At 22.0% G+C, this 18,222-nt stretch overlaps 1 protein-coding gene across 3 annotated transcripts in view; it reads left to right on the plus strand.

Annotated features, from left to right (window-relative positions):
* Positions 1–415: 415 nt before the first annotated feature.
* The window catches only part of LOC129610923 (probable 3',5'-cyclic phosphodiesterase pde-5), a 31,050-nt gene continuing 13,243 nt past the window's right edge, over positions 416–18,222 (plus strand). Inside the window, exons 1-2 of one of the 3 annotated variants that reach the window (XM_055523743.1) lie at positions 430–499; positions 835–921. In XM_055523743.1, coding sequence (XP_055379718.1) covers positions 445–499; positions 835–921 — 142 coding nt within the window. In that variant the 5' untranslated portion in view covers positions 430–444. Of the gene's footprint in view, positions 500–834; positions 922–7,937; positions 8,088–13,416; positions 13,835–18,222 lie in introns of those variants that run through there. The other 2 variants (XM_055523744.1, XM_055523745.1) reach the window with 2 other exon arrangements.

The following is an 18,222-nucleotide window of genomic DNA, read 5'->3' on the forward strand; positions in this document are numbered from 1 at the left end:
TATTAACATTCCTTTAAAGGATAAAGTTTTCAATTTGCAAAATTATATTTTTAGTTGTTCCTTGAACACACTTGAAGTAAGTCAAGAAAATAAATTAAGAATGACTCGGCGTGTGAAGAAAATTGACTTAAAAACAAACGTTTACACAAATAAAAAGTAATGTAACAGTTAAAAGACAAAACAATTTTATTTTAAAGATTATTCGAAAACATTTATTTAAAGTATATAAAATAAAAATTTTGAAATAATTTCAACATAATATTTAAAACTCTTAAATTTTGTTTAAAAAATTTTCCCAACACTTTATATTTTAAACCTATAAAACTTTTGTAATTTTCCGTACACTTTTAAATATTTAATGTTCGCAATAGAAAAGTTGAATAAAAATTATAGTATTTCTCACAATATATTTAAAGTTACATAAACTGTTCATATCATAGAGTAATGCCACCAGATATGAGTCGTCCAATGGATAAAAAGAAGAATTCAGAAAAAAAAGGTCAGTTAAATTATAAGAAATTAAAAGAAAAGACGCAAAAAAAATAATTAAAACCTTTATAAAATTAATTCATAAAAATGTTAAAAAAGGATAACAAAACTTGCAAATGTTGTAAATTCATCTATATATGTATATATATGCATATGTGTAATACTTTTTACAAATTTATATAATAATATATAATTTTGTACAACAATATGTATTTGAAAAGGATATAAGGGAAATAATTGAAGAACGTGTTTCGAATTTCAAAATAATCGAATAAATGAAAATAAAACTTAAAATAATAGTTAAAACAAAATAAAATTTCTCTTTTCTTTGCCTTTCCTATTTAGGGATTGTTCGACAAAAATTCTTTACAATACGTGAAGGATACGTGAAAACAGTTGTTGATGTAAGCGGGGATTTCAGGCCCTTTAAAGGTATGTTCTTCTTATTGGAAATTAAAGTTATACTATACATTATTAATAAATCAACTTGATTGGCAAAATATAAAAAAAATAAAATTAATTTCTTGCTCATAATATTAAATAATTAAAAATTTATGTACATATTTCATAAGATAAATTATGTAAATTATGTTTGATACGATAATAATATTTTGCCGTAAAGTCATAATTGAATTCACAATCAATTGTCTTTTAATTTAGTAAGTCAAGTAATAACCAAGTTGCACTTGGTCTCTTTTGTATTTTATATAATTTTCAATTCAAATTATAAACGTGAAAGTTGCCCATTATTAAAAACTGAATTTTGTGGAAACTTAGCGAATTGATAACATAAACGCACATATTGAATTTAACAGTTTTGGGGTGATCGTATTTCGCTAAATTATTTAGTGAAATAATTTGATTCATTATATTCTTACGCATTGGAAAAACCTCTGGAATTCAAAATTTTATTATATGTACTTATCTATGTTATAAAATTTACTTGTCCGTTTTTAACTACCATTAAAAGTCAAAATTTTAAGGCAAATAGAATTCGAAGACAAATTAAATTTAATTATATTTAATGAATATTTCTATCCCCTCAATAATTAGTTTCAATTACATAAAAAATTAAAAAAAAAAAGTTTAAAAATACATTTCCATATTTTTCATCGACCTTATTTTTTTTTGCTTTATTTGCTATAAAAACAAAAATTCTGAAATTGGAAAAGAAAATGTCATAATAGGTCATGATTTGGTAAATAAGTCAAAGTATTTTTACTGTCGTCATTAAAGACGCAGATTCTATTATTTTATTTAAAAAACGTAAAAAGAAATCTTAAGATTTGTAATTGTGTGAATATATTCATTATATCTTGTATATTGAAATTTAGGTGACGATGCTCTTTCTAATTAATTACGTATTCGAAGAATTTTTCTCGAGTCCTTTTTAGAACATAGTCGAAATACTGTAATGAATGTATATGTATGTATAAATATTATACATAATTTAAAATAATGTGCATATACATGAGTAAGCATGTATGTTAATCTGAAATAAAAGTTTTAAAAGATGAAATTATTTATAACATATACTGTATGTATATATATGTATATAAATTGAAATATTTTTATAAATTTGATATCAAAGAACAATCACGAAATTTGTAATATGCACGATAATCGTTCATATTTTGCTAAAAAGCAGTAGGTAAATAGTAATAATAATTATCAGATATTTTATTTAGAAAGCGTACCTGTATACTATAGTTAAAAAATTATTTATTTAATTGCAATAAAAATGTTCAAAAATTTTTTGTAGATCTTTGCTTCTAACAATAGGCAACTGGGAGGAGAGATGCTAATTTTTTTGCAAACTTATTGAAAGAGTGCTTTAACTTTGAGATGTAACGTTGCTTCAATTAGAATTTCGTCAGAAAGCTCGTACAATAGTCACACAGCGAACTTCAGCGCAGATCACGCAAAAGTTTAAAAAATAAATTTCCGAATTTAAAATTTTCTTTTGTTTCGGTGAATACGAGTAGCATGGCAGCAATTAAAAATTTTTCAACATTTAAAATTCGCTGGATTCGTAATGATATGAAAATTTTTAAATAATCTACCGAATAAAGAGATTCTTATAATTGTGCAATTCCCATTTTTTTAAATAGGAAAAATAAATTTGGGGCAAATCAACGGTTTGTAAAGGAGCACTTTTCCCTTCAACAGATTAAAATACTGATTTTTCTATTTTCATACACTATATATTTAAAATGAACACTGTATTCAATCTTTGAAATAAAACAAAAAAAAATTAAGGAGATGTTAAAATAATGTCCGAATTCAAATGTTAATTGCGCGAGTTAAGAAAAAAAATTATATTTTTTTATTGATATGACATTTACCGTTAGTTTTATGTATAGGTAAAAATTTTCTTTGTAAGCAGATCCACGTGCGGATGTATTTACATTGTTCTTTTAGTACTATATGAATATGTGATATACATAACATATATATCTTCAGGATAATTAGAAATCCTTCAGAAAAACGAGGGAAGGTGAAAAACTTTTTTCCAGTGAATTATTTAGTTGTTTCCAGAAGCTTTAAGATTATGTCTTAAACATTTTTTTAATTTTTTGAATTATCAAAAAATGCCATTTTTGTAGTTTTGAAGGAACAGGCTTCTAGATGAACTTTTTTTTTTTATGTAATTTCTGCACATTAGTTTATAATATTTCAGCTTTATTTTATTTTAGAAATTAAGTGTTTTATTATACAATAGAAATTTTGTGGGCAAGATGCAACGACACTCAGACAAGTGGACAGATGACAAGTAATTAAGGTATTTTCATATACTCGTATGTTGCAAATATTCCAAAAAATAAATTTTACAACAAAAAACCAAGTTTACAAAGTTGAAAACAAAATTATTAATGAGAACGTTTTTTTTGCTAATTACCATTATGTAGGAAATCTAATACAAATTTTATTTAAATTCTTTATGTCTCTCTATATATGCGTGTATATATACATATAAAGAAATTATAATCAAAACTTTTGTCATATGTTGACATTTTCTTATACAAACAACAAAGTCATTCTAAGTGTGAACGGGTTTTTTTTTTTTATATAAATTTTTCTCTTCTATTTTCTATAAATTTTTTATTGAACTCATAAAATTCTGGTTTTGTTCATCACTGATTCAATTTTTTTTTTGTTTTTTTCTCTTGTATACAAAATATAGAACTGAAACCTGAAATGGAACGTACATTAGTTTTAATTAAACCAGAAGGTGTTCAACGTCGTCTTATTGGAAAAATAATTCAACGATTTCAAGATAAAAATCTTATAATCATAGCTATGAAAATTATAGTAGCATCGAGAGACAATCTTCAAGAACATTATTGTGAATTTAGTGATCGCGATTATTATGAAAATTTTTTAGAATATATGAGTTCTGGTCCAATTGTTTTGATAGTTTTTGAAGGGTTAAATGCTATAAGGATGTGCCGTAAAATTATTGGTAAATCAACAGATTGTACACCTGGTACGATTCGCGGTGATTTTGCTACTTCTTCTGGACGAAATTTAATACATGGATCTCATTCATTATTGTCAGCATTACGTGAAATTCCAATATGGTTTACCGATAATGAATTGATACAGACAAGTAATTTAATTGCATACATTTTGTATTTCTATGTTAAATTTTTAAATTAATTCTCAATATGGCAAAATATTTATTAAAATTTGGAAAATTATGCAACTAATGCGAAAATAGTCTTTCCCTTTTATTAATTCTTTAAAATTTCTGTTTTATATTACCTAATACGGCAGACAAAAATTTGAGCATTACTGAATGTACTATATAAATTCATTTATATGTGCTCATGATCTATACTTGTTATATAACATTTTATAATTATAAATTGAGAATCGATATCATACATTTTTATATAAAATATCTATGTATTTATGTATAACGTAAGCATATACAGTAATAGCAATAATAAATCAATTATTGTCTACAATATAATTGATTTATTTCTATGTAGATGCATGTTACTATCTATCTTTTGATGACAAAATTTAAAATTTGGACTTGATTTTTTTTACAAATACGAATATTATGTAGGTACGTACATATATGCACATATTGTACATTATATAGTAAATCGTTATCAGTATTAAAGAAATTGTTAGATACGTTGAAATCGAAAAATGCTTGCAATCTTTCAGAATATCAAAATATTAATCAGATAAAATCTATGCAATAAATCTCAGTTATGAAAACTAAAAAAAGCTATAATTTATACTCAAACTTACCTATAAACACACATATGTATATGAACATAATTATAATAAATGTGTACGAACCAAATACTCTACACAGCAATATTTGCAGCAATAACTCTACACAGTTTACATACAAGCAAAAGAGTTAACTTTACTAAGTGCATAATAAAATAATTTTCTTTTGTAAAAGGGTAGGTACCTCATGTATAATTTGTGTGGGATTGATGCTTGATATCAAATAGATCTGTGGTGACATAATTATTTATTGAGGCAATTTCATACTTGGAACATTGCTATATTCACTGATGTATGTTGACATATGTGTGTAGATATTATTATGTATATTGAGCAAATATTTATTTAGAATGAATTTTCTTTACTCATTTTACTACACTGCATATGCACATAGCTATAACGTATATAGGAATACATTTGTATATACATATTTTACGAATTTTCTGCAAATGTGTATACGTATATTCAACATATATAATATACGTATGTACAAATGTATTTTTTTTTTTCTAACACGTTTTTCTAACAGTCCAACTAAAAACTTGCTCTCACTTCTTAATCGATTTGATATTATTCTTCTACAGAGTTTTTTAGTTTTATTATTGAATTATTATGTATTATTGCAAAAAATATTTTCTTTCTTATGATACGATTGTGAATTCTAAATGTTGTATGATTTAAACAATCATAGATATAATATGTATATGTTGAAAGGAAAAGCAATAATATGTATGAAGAAAATGTTTTTTTGTATGTATGTCATATTATGTACACATTACCGTACACACATCATTTTATTGCATGTACGCAAATAATATGCTATGTATGTATACATATGTACGTAGTTGACTTATTGTATTGTAATGTAATGGAATTGCAATATCGATATAGAAAGTTCTACTTATATATAAAAAATAAAATGAATTATTTAAAAAAAATTGAAAATCGGACATAGAAATTCCATTCACAAACATTGTTGGAAGTGACAAATTAAAGACGTGACTTGAAATTATTATTATTATTATTCTTACTTTTATAACAAATTGTGCTATACCATTTATAAGGAGAAAAATTAAAAAATATAAACGAAAGAAAATTGTCATATTTTTTTGTGTCTCTATATCTAATTGTAATTATAATTTTTGAACTATTTCTAAATGGTCACGTTTAATTTCATTAAAATTATAACGAATGTAAAAATTTGTTACAAGTAAGAAACAATAGAAAATATTAATTAAAAACAATATCCAGTTAATGTCCAACTCAACTCCAATTTATATTTGGAGTTGAGAGTACATTAACATACCATCCATAGTCTTGTAGCTTACGATTAAGAGCCGAATTTCCAATTTACAATTTTTCAATTCTTATTATTAAAATTATATGTAGTACTTTTTTTCTTCCCTTTAAGAATTTTTACTCATGATCGCTATTTAAACTTAAATATTTGTTTTTAGTATTTTAAGTATTTAATTACATAATTTGTAAAAATGGCCTATGTTAATACTTGATCTTATTAATCGCCAAACAGGTTGATACTAAATTAATATTAATTTCGTTTTTTTTTATTTTCGAAAAATTTTGCTATTTACGTATAATATTTTTATATTCTTGACCACAATCTAAAATTGTACGTTTTCACATTAATACATATATGTAAACAATATATTACATCTACCTACTTATTCACAAATTGACTATGCATATGTTCTTAATCCCACTAATAAAATGTATAAAGGAAGAAAAACCTGTTGCTTTTCTTAACTTAATAAAACTGCTATGCCTTTAAAATTTTTCAATATTGCTATTTAATATTTTAATCACATAATATTTACCTTAGTTATCTTAACAAAGCTTTTTTTATAATACTTCAGTTCTCATTTTATCCTTTTAAGTATAGTGTTATGATAATGAAAGAAACTACATAAAAAACAGAAAGGACAAATAATATGAGATTCTCTGAGAAGAAAATTTTCCTTAAAAATGAGAAAGCTTTTCCTTAAATTTGAAAGAGAAGAGAGAGAATAAATTAGTTAATTGTTAAAAACAAAATAAACTTTAAAATCTTTACAACACTTAAAATATACATATTTACGTACCTATATGTGCATGAAAATTATAAAACACTTAAGGGGATAGGTGTATTTTAACTATATATACTCATTTTAAATATCTATAAACATTATATATTGATATGTACTATTAGAAACAACCAATGTAACATATAAGCACAACTAATAAAATGTTAAGGTTTAATAGTAAAAAAATTATTTTCTCAAAAAGTTTGTTTTTAAAATTATTTTTACAACTTGTGGCTTAATAGTGAAGGAATTTCTAAAAAATCATTGTAGCAACTTTGCTCTCTATTTAAAACTTTTGTTTAATATTAAGTATTTTTTATGTATAACAGAATGCTTCGAGTTGAATACTATAATGTATATATAATTTGTTATTTTGATTTATACACTAATTTTTATGACAGTTTATAAAAGCCCGTAATTGTTAATCCGAGACGTTAATCAGAGTAATTCAAAAGCAACTAATTAAATTATGAACTCAAAACATATATTTTGCAATTAACACCAATTTAATCGTCTAACTTTAAAATCAAGTTGCATCTTCAAGCACCGTATAAATGATTTTGGTAATGTTACGTCACGACTAATTATGACTAAATTTACAAAGAATATTTCAAAAAACAAATTTTATTTAATGACAAAATGACTTAATTAAAAAAAATATATTATTAATTTAATAAGTAATATTTTCCAAATTCATTTCTAGTAAATAATAATTATTCGGTCTAATAAAAGAAAAAAATTATAATTATTATTTATAACTAAATTTTTGATAATTTGATCATTTTCACATGTTACGGTTACATTATTTATAACATAACATTTGTGGGACTACATACAATAAATATTTATGTACAATTCATAACAATACATAAAATTGTATTTATTTGACATAAAACAATAACATTGCGTTTGTGTATCAAAAGATGAAAAATTATGTTACATTAATGAAACATTAAGTTTATACTCTTTGTTCATGCGAGACTATTATTGTATTTTTATAAGTATGTATATAACAGCAAAGCAAATGAAATGAATGAAAATTATAAAAATAAAAAAATTTCAAATTCACATTCTTTTCTTTTTTAGTCTCATTTTAATATTTAAACGGTAAAGACGTGTACAACGGAAAATTGAAATAAAAAAATAATAATAACAACAATAATAATAATAGCAATACTATAAAGTATAATAATTAATATTAACCGAATAAATATTCAAAATAAAATTATTATAGCGAATTAGCACGCGTTCATTTGCTTAATTAAAGTAGAATTTTTGTGGATCTTGTATTTTATACCTTTTATATTTTGTTTTCATTAATATTCTTTTTTCTTAATCATATTATACAATTTAATAATATTATTAAGAAAGACTATCCTTTTATATTTGAAGAAAGAATTAAAAATATTTTAAAAAATAATTTATTAATTAAATAATTAGATTATTAAAAAAACAACATGTTCACAAATATTTACACAAATATTTAATATTATAATAGAGATATATGTATATTATACGTGTTTACTTATATTAATTAATAAATATTGCATTTAAATAAGAAAATCAAAATAACCAAACTAGTGAGATTTTCCTTTTCACTTTTATGTTTGCAATTTAGCAAATACCAAAAGCATTTCGTTTAGGTACCAAGCACGTTTAAAATATGAAGATAAAATTGTGATATTAATTTGAAAATCTAACAGCGATAAAACAAACAAAAAAAAAATAACATAAAATTCAAATAAAATGGAAAAAAAATTGAATAATAAAAAAAACGCCGAGTTTGATAAGCAAAAAAAAAAGTAAAAAGTGATAGCTTTAATTATAATTTTATACATACATACATTTATACTTATAATATATCCATACAAACACACGTGTAAAATATTTACAAATTATTTTATAAAAATGTTTTACTTTCATATAAACACGAATTTTACAATACATTTGTTTAATTTAGATGAATGTTCTAAGTTTTAAAGTTATTTGTTTTTATAATGTACCCCATAATAATTAAGCAATGTTAGTATGTGTGTATAACCAAATATATATACATATTACATACTAAACATTAGAATATATCCAATATAAGTGGTACAATGTTAGGGTACCTACAATGATTTTAATTTCTCTCTGCTTCTTAATTAATAAAAATGTACAAGATTATAACACAAGATTTATTTAAATGATTTAATTAAAAAATGAAAACAAATTAAAAAAAAAAAAAATTTAAAAAAAAAAAGAAATAAATTTATGTACCCTATTTGTCTTACAGATAAAAAAAAAAAGACAGAACAACAAAATTGTTGTTGAAATTAATTGATTTATAAAGAAATTTTTATAAAGTTGAATATAGGTAGATGATATTTTGTTAATGATATTTTAACATAATGATAATAACAGTTACTCACTTGTATGATGAGTAATGATGCGACACTGAATTTATGCAATTAAATAAAACGGGAATCTAAGGGCAATGCAAATTGTTTAAAATCAATTTAAAAACATTTTTTTGTTGGAATTTTCCAGGAATTATTTTTTTAATTTAAATTACAATTATTCATATATAAATATATACACCTTAATATAGAAATTGAGATAGAAATTTTCAAAAATATTCTTTATTAAAATTGAATCAGTATAAGTACGGAATTTACCTACATATGTAGGAACTAACAGAGTTACAATTTTGAACTACTTCATTTAAAGAGACGATTTCAGTTTTTTCACTGACTCTATAATTTTCAATTTTTTCAAAATTTTTTAACACATTTAAAAGAAAATTAAAAATTTTTCTAACGGGATCTTTATTGTTAACGAAGTAATGCACATCGCATTAATAATAAAATTAATGTTGTTTTTCCTAATATTTGAATAAATTGCTTAATGCGGCTTAACAATATTCTATTGCATTATACAGAAACAGAAGTACATATATTATTATTTAAGTACATACGGAAATTGTTCTATAATAATGTAAACAATAAATTTTAATTTAATATTTTTATTTAGAAATTTTCTTAATTGTTTATATTTCATTATACAATTTCTAAATTGCGAATATTAAATTTGGAAAACACTTACTCATATAATCAAATAAAAATAATTAAAACAAATTTTTAAAATAAATTTATATTTTTCTTAATTATTGTTCAAAAATCCTATGTAAATTTAATAACTAGCAATTTTTGAAAATTATTTTTTTAACGTTCTTATAAAGATCTTGGAACACAATGTATTGCATATTTAATGTTTTAATATGTAACTCTCAGATACGTCCCTATATTGAAATTTTTAAGACAAAGCTGTAAAAACATTTTCTTATTATGTGAAACCGTTAATCGGAAATAAGATTTGCTATTAGTATTTTAATATATAGGATAAGTTTTGAATCCGGAATCAATAAAATTAAAAAATTTTATTAACAAATTTTTGATAAAACAGTGAAACTGATATATTTATAAAATAAAATACCGCATTTAATAAAGATAATCTTTCGGAAATATGTACTTAATAGATAAATAAACTTAATAAAATAGAAAGTGGAAAATAATTAAAGCTCTTCATATTTATTTATTTAATTTTTTCAATGAAAATCTTAAAATCATTTTTTTTTTTCTATTTGGAAATGGTAAATAAAAAAATATTTGTTTTATTGTGTTCTTATTTCTATCTATTTTCTATATAATTTTATTGATTTTCATAAAATTATAATTTCTATTTTATAAATTCTTATTATAAAATACTCAAGCAATTATTTATTTTCCGTTAATTGTCAAGAAATGGATCAGCCCACATTAAAAATTGTTTTTTATTGTTAAAGTTCCTTTTTATTTTTTGCATAATGCAATCCAAATAATACAAAAGTAAATAAAATGAAATCAGATTTCTTTTCTTCTTAATTTTCTTTTGAAATATTTTTATTTCTCAATCTTTTCAAGACGCTCTAAATATATCAATTACGATGACATTTCATTGATAAAGGTAAAGTTATTGATTTCACTATTATATAAGTTAAACGAAGTGATGATAGCCAGTATTTTGTATCTCGTATGCATTAATATTGAAAACATTTCAAAAAATTACTATAGGATTATTATTCTCTATATAAAATTGATATATAAAAATTATTGCTATCAAACATATTGAAAAATATATAATTATCAACTAACATTTATTTGAATAAACAAATACATATAGTATTTTCAATTATATTTAAAAAATATTATTACTTACATTTTCAAATTTAAAGTCTTTAAAAGTAAATTCTATAAATTAAATTAAGATGTTCATTATATTTCAGCATAAAATTAACATCATAGAATATTATCAGAAAATCTAATCAAATATTGAAAACCTTATACAAATTTTGATTGTCATAAGATAAAATAAAAAAAAAAATTTAAAATAAAATTTGATTTTTTTAAAATTAAAATTTATTCGTTTACGAGAAAATATTCAATGTGACTGACATTTTCAAAGTCGGGTTTCCAATTCTAAAATAACAACTTTTTTACAATTTGCGAATAAATAATATGTACGATATTTCAAAGTTGCATGTATATACAAAATTATTTTATTATTATTATTACTTTTAATACATAAAAAGTTGTAAATTTTTAAGCTTTACGATATACTATGAAATAATTAAAAATCTATTACTCAAATTAAAAAAATTCTTTTATTGCTAACAGTGGTAACATAAATATAAATCTTTATGGTTTTGTTCTTTTATTCGTGATATATATATATATATATCATTATGTAATGCAAGGACTTTGTATTTTTTAATATGCCAAAGGAATATTTCACAGATGTTGCGAGATAATCCCAGAATGATTTCTTTTATGCTCTTTAATTCCATTGATAATTCAAAAGATTATAAAAAAAACTATGTAAAGCATTTAAAAAATTTACGATTTCGTGTATGTGTATATGCATCTTCTTTTGTTTTTAAAATGTTATATTAAGAGTTTTTTATATAATAAAATAGAAATTCCAATATAACTTCATTTTACACCTGATTCAATTTCAATGAATATCTTGATATAATCTATATAATTGTAAACGTTATAAATTTTATTTAGATTTTCACATCATATTACCCTTAAGTTCTTAATATACATAACATTATCATCTTTATAAAAACAAATTTTTCCCTTAAAAATTTAAATTACAGGCTCACATAGACAAAAAGATAAGTGCTTCACTATATTTTCAAAACAGGAATATTATTATATAATATTATGCTTTTTAGTTTCTTAATGGTACATTTTTATACATACATACATAAGTATATAAGAATATCGCCTTGTAATATACATTATACTTAGTTTTGTAATATCTGGATGTAATATGAAGATAATTTAAAATAATTACTTTTGCGTTGATAAGAAGTGTATATAATAAAATGTGGATTACGTTACCTATGTAACTATAATTATTTAAATATGAAACTGTGTAGAAAGGATAACCAATAAGTTTAAAATTATTTACGAGATCTGAACAATTTAAATGTTTTGAAGAAATTTTTAATTAAAGCAATTTGTATGTTTTACTTTTCTTTTAAATTAAAATTTTAGTTAGGGAAAATTTCAGTAAAAAGGTAAAATACATTTTAGTTTAGTAAAATTCACTTTCAAATAGTGTGTAAGTTTGTTAAAGTATAGTAGATATGTAAAACATTAAAATTTTGTGATTAGTAATTGCTTTATTGAATTCAAACTTGTGGTAACAAAATGTTTTTTACAATAACATTATTCTATTTCTTATTTTAAAAAATTCGTCGAGATTAAGTTATTAACTTCTGGCTTAAAGATACACAGATATAGCCATTTTAATGTGTTCAGTGTTGCTATTGTATAAATATGTAAGTGTATAATATGTACATTTTTGTTTCCTGTTTCTTTATAGGGCATTACGTAGTATATGTACGAGTACATTTATCGAATTTGTTGAAAACTTTTTTTACCTATTTACACTTTCACATTTTTCATATAGCGCTCGTATATATACACGTTTTATATGAAATATATATATGCTTTATTTAAAATATTGTTAAAAACTGTATTGGCATTCCTTTATTGAATTGTAACAATAAATTTGCAATTGTTGAACTTGGATTTACTGAATTTTTTGTTCTAATTAAATAAAATTTTTTCACAAACCCTAATTGAAATTAAATGAAACCCTAATTGAAACCCTAATTTATAAGAACGAAAATACGATATAGTTTCGTAAGTTCAAATTTTTATTTTGCACACAAACTAATAGTGATGATAATGCAATTTCAATTTATCTTATATTCGATTGCATTATTGCATTTAAATAATGTATACAAATTTATCATAAAAGTGAAAAAAAATATAATTAAAGTTATCATATTAAATGAACCATCAGTATATTGTATGAAATATTAAAGTTTTTGTTATACCTACGTACATAAATGCTTTACAATATTATATAAGTTCAACTAGATTTCATAGAACTTTGTGTCAACAACATTTAGTGTTATCAATATGTTTCGATAATAAAACTTTAATTATAAAAACCAACAATTATGCTTATTGATTTTTTTTCTTTATTTTTTTTTAAGCTATTTTCCTAATTAAAATACTTAAATACACTATAATGAAAAATAAATTTGTTATATGCGGATTATATATTGAATGGAAACGGTAAAAAAGTTTTAAATTGAATGCAATTTTAATTAAAAAAATTATTGTAAAATAGTACAATTTTACATGGCTTCCATAATAGAATTTCACGAATTTTATTTATCAAATTTTAATTTAAAAACAAAATTATAAAAACAAAATTAACTTATTAACAAAAAAAACAAAGAAAACTAAAAATGAGTTTTAAGTAAGATAAAGGCATTTAATATTTAAATAGTCATCACACCTACCTATACATAAGTGTATATATATACATATATAAAATATAAATCATGTCGCTCTGGAATAATTTAGTACAAAATATTAATAGACTTTGGCGGTTTCGTGTTTCTGGAGGTAAGTTTTTATGTTTAAGTGCATAAACTGTAAGTTAATATAGTTGTAAAAGCATGACTTAGTTTAAAATAAAAAAAACATAAGATTCTTCGTCTATTTCTATTGTAATTTTATATCTATATACATACATCAAACAAGTTGTAATTTGCTATAACACGAAATATTTAGAACCATGTCTATGTTCAAAATATTTCGTGTTACTCGTATTGTTGTACATTGTAAAATTGCACTGAATTAATTAGAGCCGTAAAATTTCTTGTTGATTTCCCATTTAATACAAGACATGAAACGTTCTTTTGTCACAGAAAAATCCTCTTGCAAATAGGTTTATAAATATGCTTTTAAATTTATAAGCAGAATTATTAATATTTTCTAAATTTCACTTCACAGACATTCACTGAAAACTGTTATAGAATGTAAAAACAAACGTTTTCTAATGTTTAACATTCTAGAGCTTTTTAAATCTGTGAAAATAATTAATTTTATTTATTTTATAAATTTATTACTGAAAGATCAAATTTTCGCTTTATTTTCTTTAATTAACATGCGCCACTCTTATACACATAAATTTTTAATATATATATATATATATATATATATATATACATATAACATTTTAGTGAAGTTTGTGTGAATATGTTTCTAATCTGATGCGTGTTAAATTTATATTCTCACTTTGTTGTCAAATACTTATTAAATTTTAAACATATTACTCATAGTTAATTAGTAAGGATTTGTTAACAATATTAGCACCTACATATTGCAAGAAAAAATAAAGTAGCGTCTTTGACGCATATATTCTGATATCATTAAAAATCTCTTATTGACATCTAAATACTATGTATATACAACTCTTAAGATGACAAACAAATAATTTTTTTGTACACGAACAGTATTGTAAAGTGGAAAATACGATACTGAGAAAATTTAAACAAACTTCATTACTATTCATTGATCTTATAGTAATTTGATTATTCTAAACTAAGCCACAATCTGCATAAGAATATAATTCAAATTTTATTCTCATTAACATACGCAAAATATTCTGATGAACTGAAGAAAAAATATTTTAAATTTCAATAATTCAATATTACTCAACGGCAGACTAATAACCTAATAACAAATGTAACTGAAATATGATTCTATTATAGCGTCATTCAAAAACCCTATACACCAGTTGGAAGTGAAAAAGGAGAAAAAGCTCAAAAATACTTAGCAAAAATCTGACAACAATATTGAAATAATAAAATAGTACAACAACATATGTATACTTTTCTCAGTTTAATGACCAAAATAGAAAGGAGCATTCAAAGGGGAAATTACAATTTTATAAAAAATTTATTAAGTTTTTTAATTATTAACTATAGTATAACTATTTTTTATATATTAACTATAGTAAAAATTAGCAGCTACCATATTTTTGATACTCGTATAGTTTTTCTGCTTTTTTTTTATGAATGTACTTACATTATAATTTAATCTAATTTTAAACTTCAATTATAACCTGTGTGATAGACTGTTAAAGGAGATGATTTACTTCCGTTATTATCCGGAAATTAAAAATTTAAAATCCAGAAAATTAAAATAATAATTATTTAAAAAGTATTGTTATTTATGGAAAACTATTCCAATAATGAAGAAATATTTATTTATACTTATAAAAAATTCCTTATAAAAGATAGATTTCGTTTCAACATTAGAATTGGTTTAAACTAGTTACATAAATTGCTTGTTATGAAAAAATCTGTTTTGCAAATAACTCTAATAATATTCTATTGTGTCAACAACCCTTTTTGTAATATGTATGTGTATTAAAAATTGAAGAAATATCAAATTTAGTTTAGTCTCAAACTAGTTCAAAATCTCAACACTAGTTGTTGAGATTTTGTTCAATGTTAATGACAAAGTTGTTTTAACAAATATTTTATTTAAGAAATAAGAAAAACAATATTTTGAAGGATTTTTTTTTAATAATGTAAAAATTCAGTGGCAATAACTTTAAACTATTGCAAATTTTGTGTAAATATTTTATGATAGTGTGATAAAATTTAATAAATTTTCATTTGAAACTCGAAAAACTTTTATCAAATCAGCTTTAAAAATCCATGCTTTCTTGAATAATAAATACATATATTTATATGTAGTAACTAAGTATGTATATTAGCAAATATACTATCTATAAGGCATTACTTATATCGTGGCTTTGCCTTTAAGTGAAATAATAATAATAGTAAGAAATTTATTCTACACACTTGAGAACATATTATTAAACATAAATCATTCAAACTTATTTTTTTGCAACACGTATATATAGATTATAAGAAAAACATTATATTTAATTTAATTTGAAACACTTTGTTACGTTTAAACGTGCTGAAATTAAATAATTCTGCTTCGTAAAAGATAAAAAAAAAATTCTAGAATAACTATAAGAGAAAAAAAAATATTCAAAATTAACGAAACTTTCCCGATTTGTTAATATTTTTTATAGTTTCGTCAATACATTTTGGTTATCAGTAAAATTATTCTCAAAATAAATTTTATCTTATTTTTTTTTTTATAACTAGAAATGATAATTTTCTATAATGTCTATAAATATATTGCAACAAAATCAGAAAACTTTAAATTACTCATCAATCACTCCCAATTCCTGTGTTATCGCTCATCGAACTGTTAAAGAGTGATCAGGTTAAACAATCGACAATAGTTTTTTATTAGTTATCATCACATCAAATTACAGATTTATTGTACATTAAAAGATATTTTATGATATAAAGTTTCCATAATTGGTGTGTTATGATCTGTATAATAATTATTATAATAATACTATTGTCGAAGATTTTCTTAGAAGTAATTAGAATCCATACTGCAATAATCCGAAATAAACTATAAAAATAAACTTCATTGTTTTTCTCTCTTTTACAATTTTACGGGAAAATGAAAGTTAAATAGACAAAATGAAAACGTAAAAAAAGCTGAAATTGCGTAAATTTACGATGAAATAAGATTTACAATATAGTTAACACAATATAACAATGTAACTAATTCGAATTTCATTTGGATTATTTTTGGGTGATTGAATGTAGTTATTGTATATTGTACAATAATATAATTTCATATTTATAGGCATTAAACAAAATTTATAATACTATTGTATTTTTACAATATCTATATATTATATCTCCAATAAATTGATATACATAATATACTAATAGGTGTATAAAATAATTGATATAAATATAATTACGTTGTATAACGTATTATTATATTTACACATGTGGGGTATTTTTATACCATTACGTATAGAATATGCCATACCTGTAAAAAGACAAACAAGAATATAGTTATGTTTATTATATATGGATGTATATTATTTTAATATAATAAGAAAAATGAGTACTAGTACAATGTGTAAATTATATAAAAGCTATGTACTTAAGTATACATATAGTTACTTTGTATATTAATAATGTTACATTTTAAACATGTTTAGCCATATTATTATATGAAATTATTCTACCCATAAGGTTAAGCTTTGCAAAATTGAAACGATTGTAAATAAATTGAATTAATAAATTAGATCAAAAACGATATTATAAATTTAGCCAGAAGTAAAATAATTTAAAATTTTGAATTAAAATTTTCTTCTTTTTAATAATACATAATTGTTATTTGATGATTTTATTCATAAAAAATGAATTCTTAAAATGAAAAGGACGGTTTTTTTCTTACTAATGCCTAAAATTCAATTTTTATGTTGAAAATGAATTGCTTTTTATGTTTTTAATTTTTTGTTTGTTACATAATGTATATGGGTATATGTGTGCTTCTGCAAAATTATAATTTGCAAATGAATACATTTAAAAGGAATTTATTTTTTCTCTAAATTAGGCTAATAACAATAATGTAACATTTAATGTTGTATGGGTGTGTGAAACGATATATGAATGTGTAAAAAATTAATGATTCCTTTAAAAATTTAAAAACAAATAGTACTTATAGATCATATATACCACTATACAGCTTTTTATATATAATTACTGCTATCGTAATAAGATTACAATGTGATAATCTCGTATTCGTAACAGACAATTAATTAATTTGTTTATTTATTTAATTATTCGCTATCTCAAGAGAGCATTGGCTCGCACAGAGTGTTATAATTTCATTTTTTTAGATACAATAAAATATATATTTAATTAGTATACGTAAATTCGAATAGATAATTAACATTATTTTATAAATACAAATACAAATTATGATAAAAATAATAATTTAAAGAGTTTAGTTAAAGAACAGAAAGCATAACATTAAAAACAAATGGACCTCCACTGAAATTCTTAAAATAATACGAAGAAAAATATATTTTCAAGGTTAAAATTATATTG

This window comes from Condylostylus longicornis, unplaced genomic scaffold (genome assembly GCF_029603195.1).
Source record: "Condylostylus longicornis isolate FDR11 unplaced genomic scaffold, ASM2960319v2 ptg000048l, whole genome shotgun sequence".
NCBI lineage: Eukaryota > Metazoa > Arthropoda > Insecta > Diptera > Dolichopodidae > Condylostylus > Condylostylus longicornis.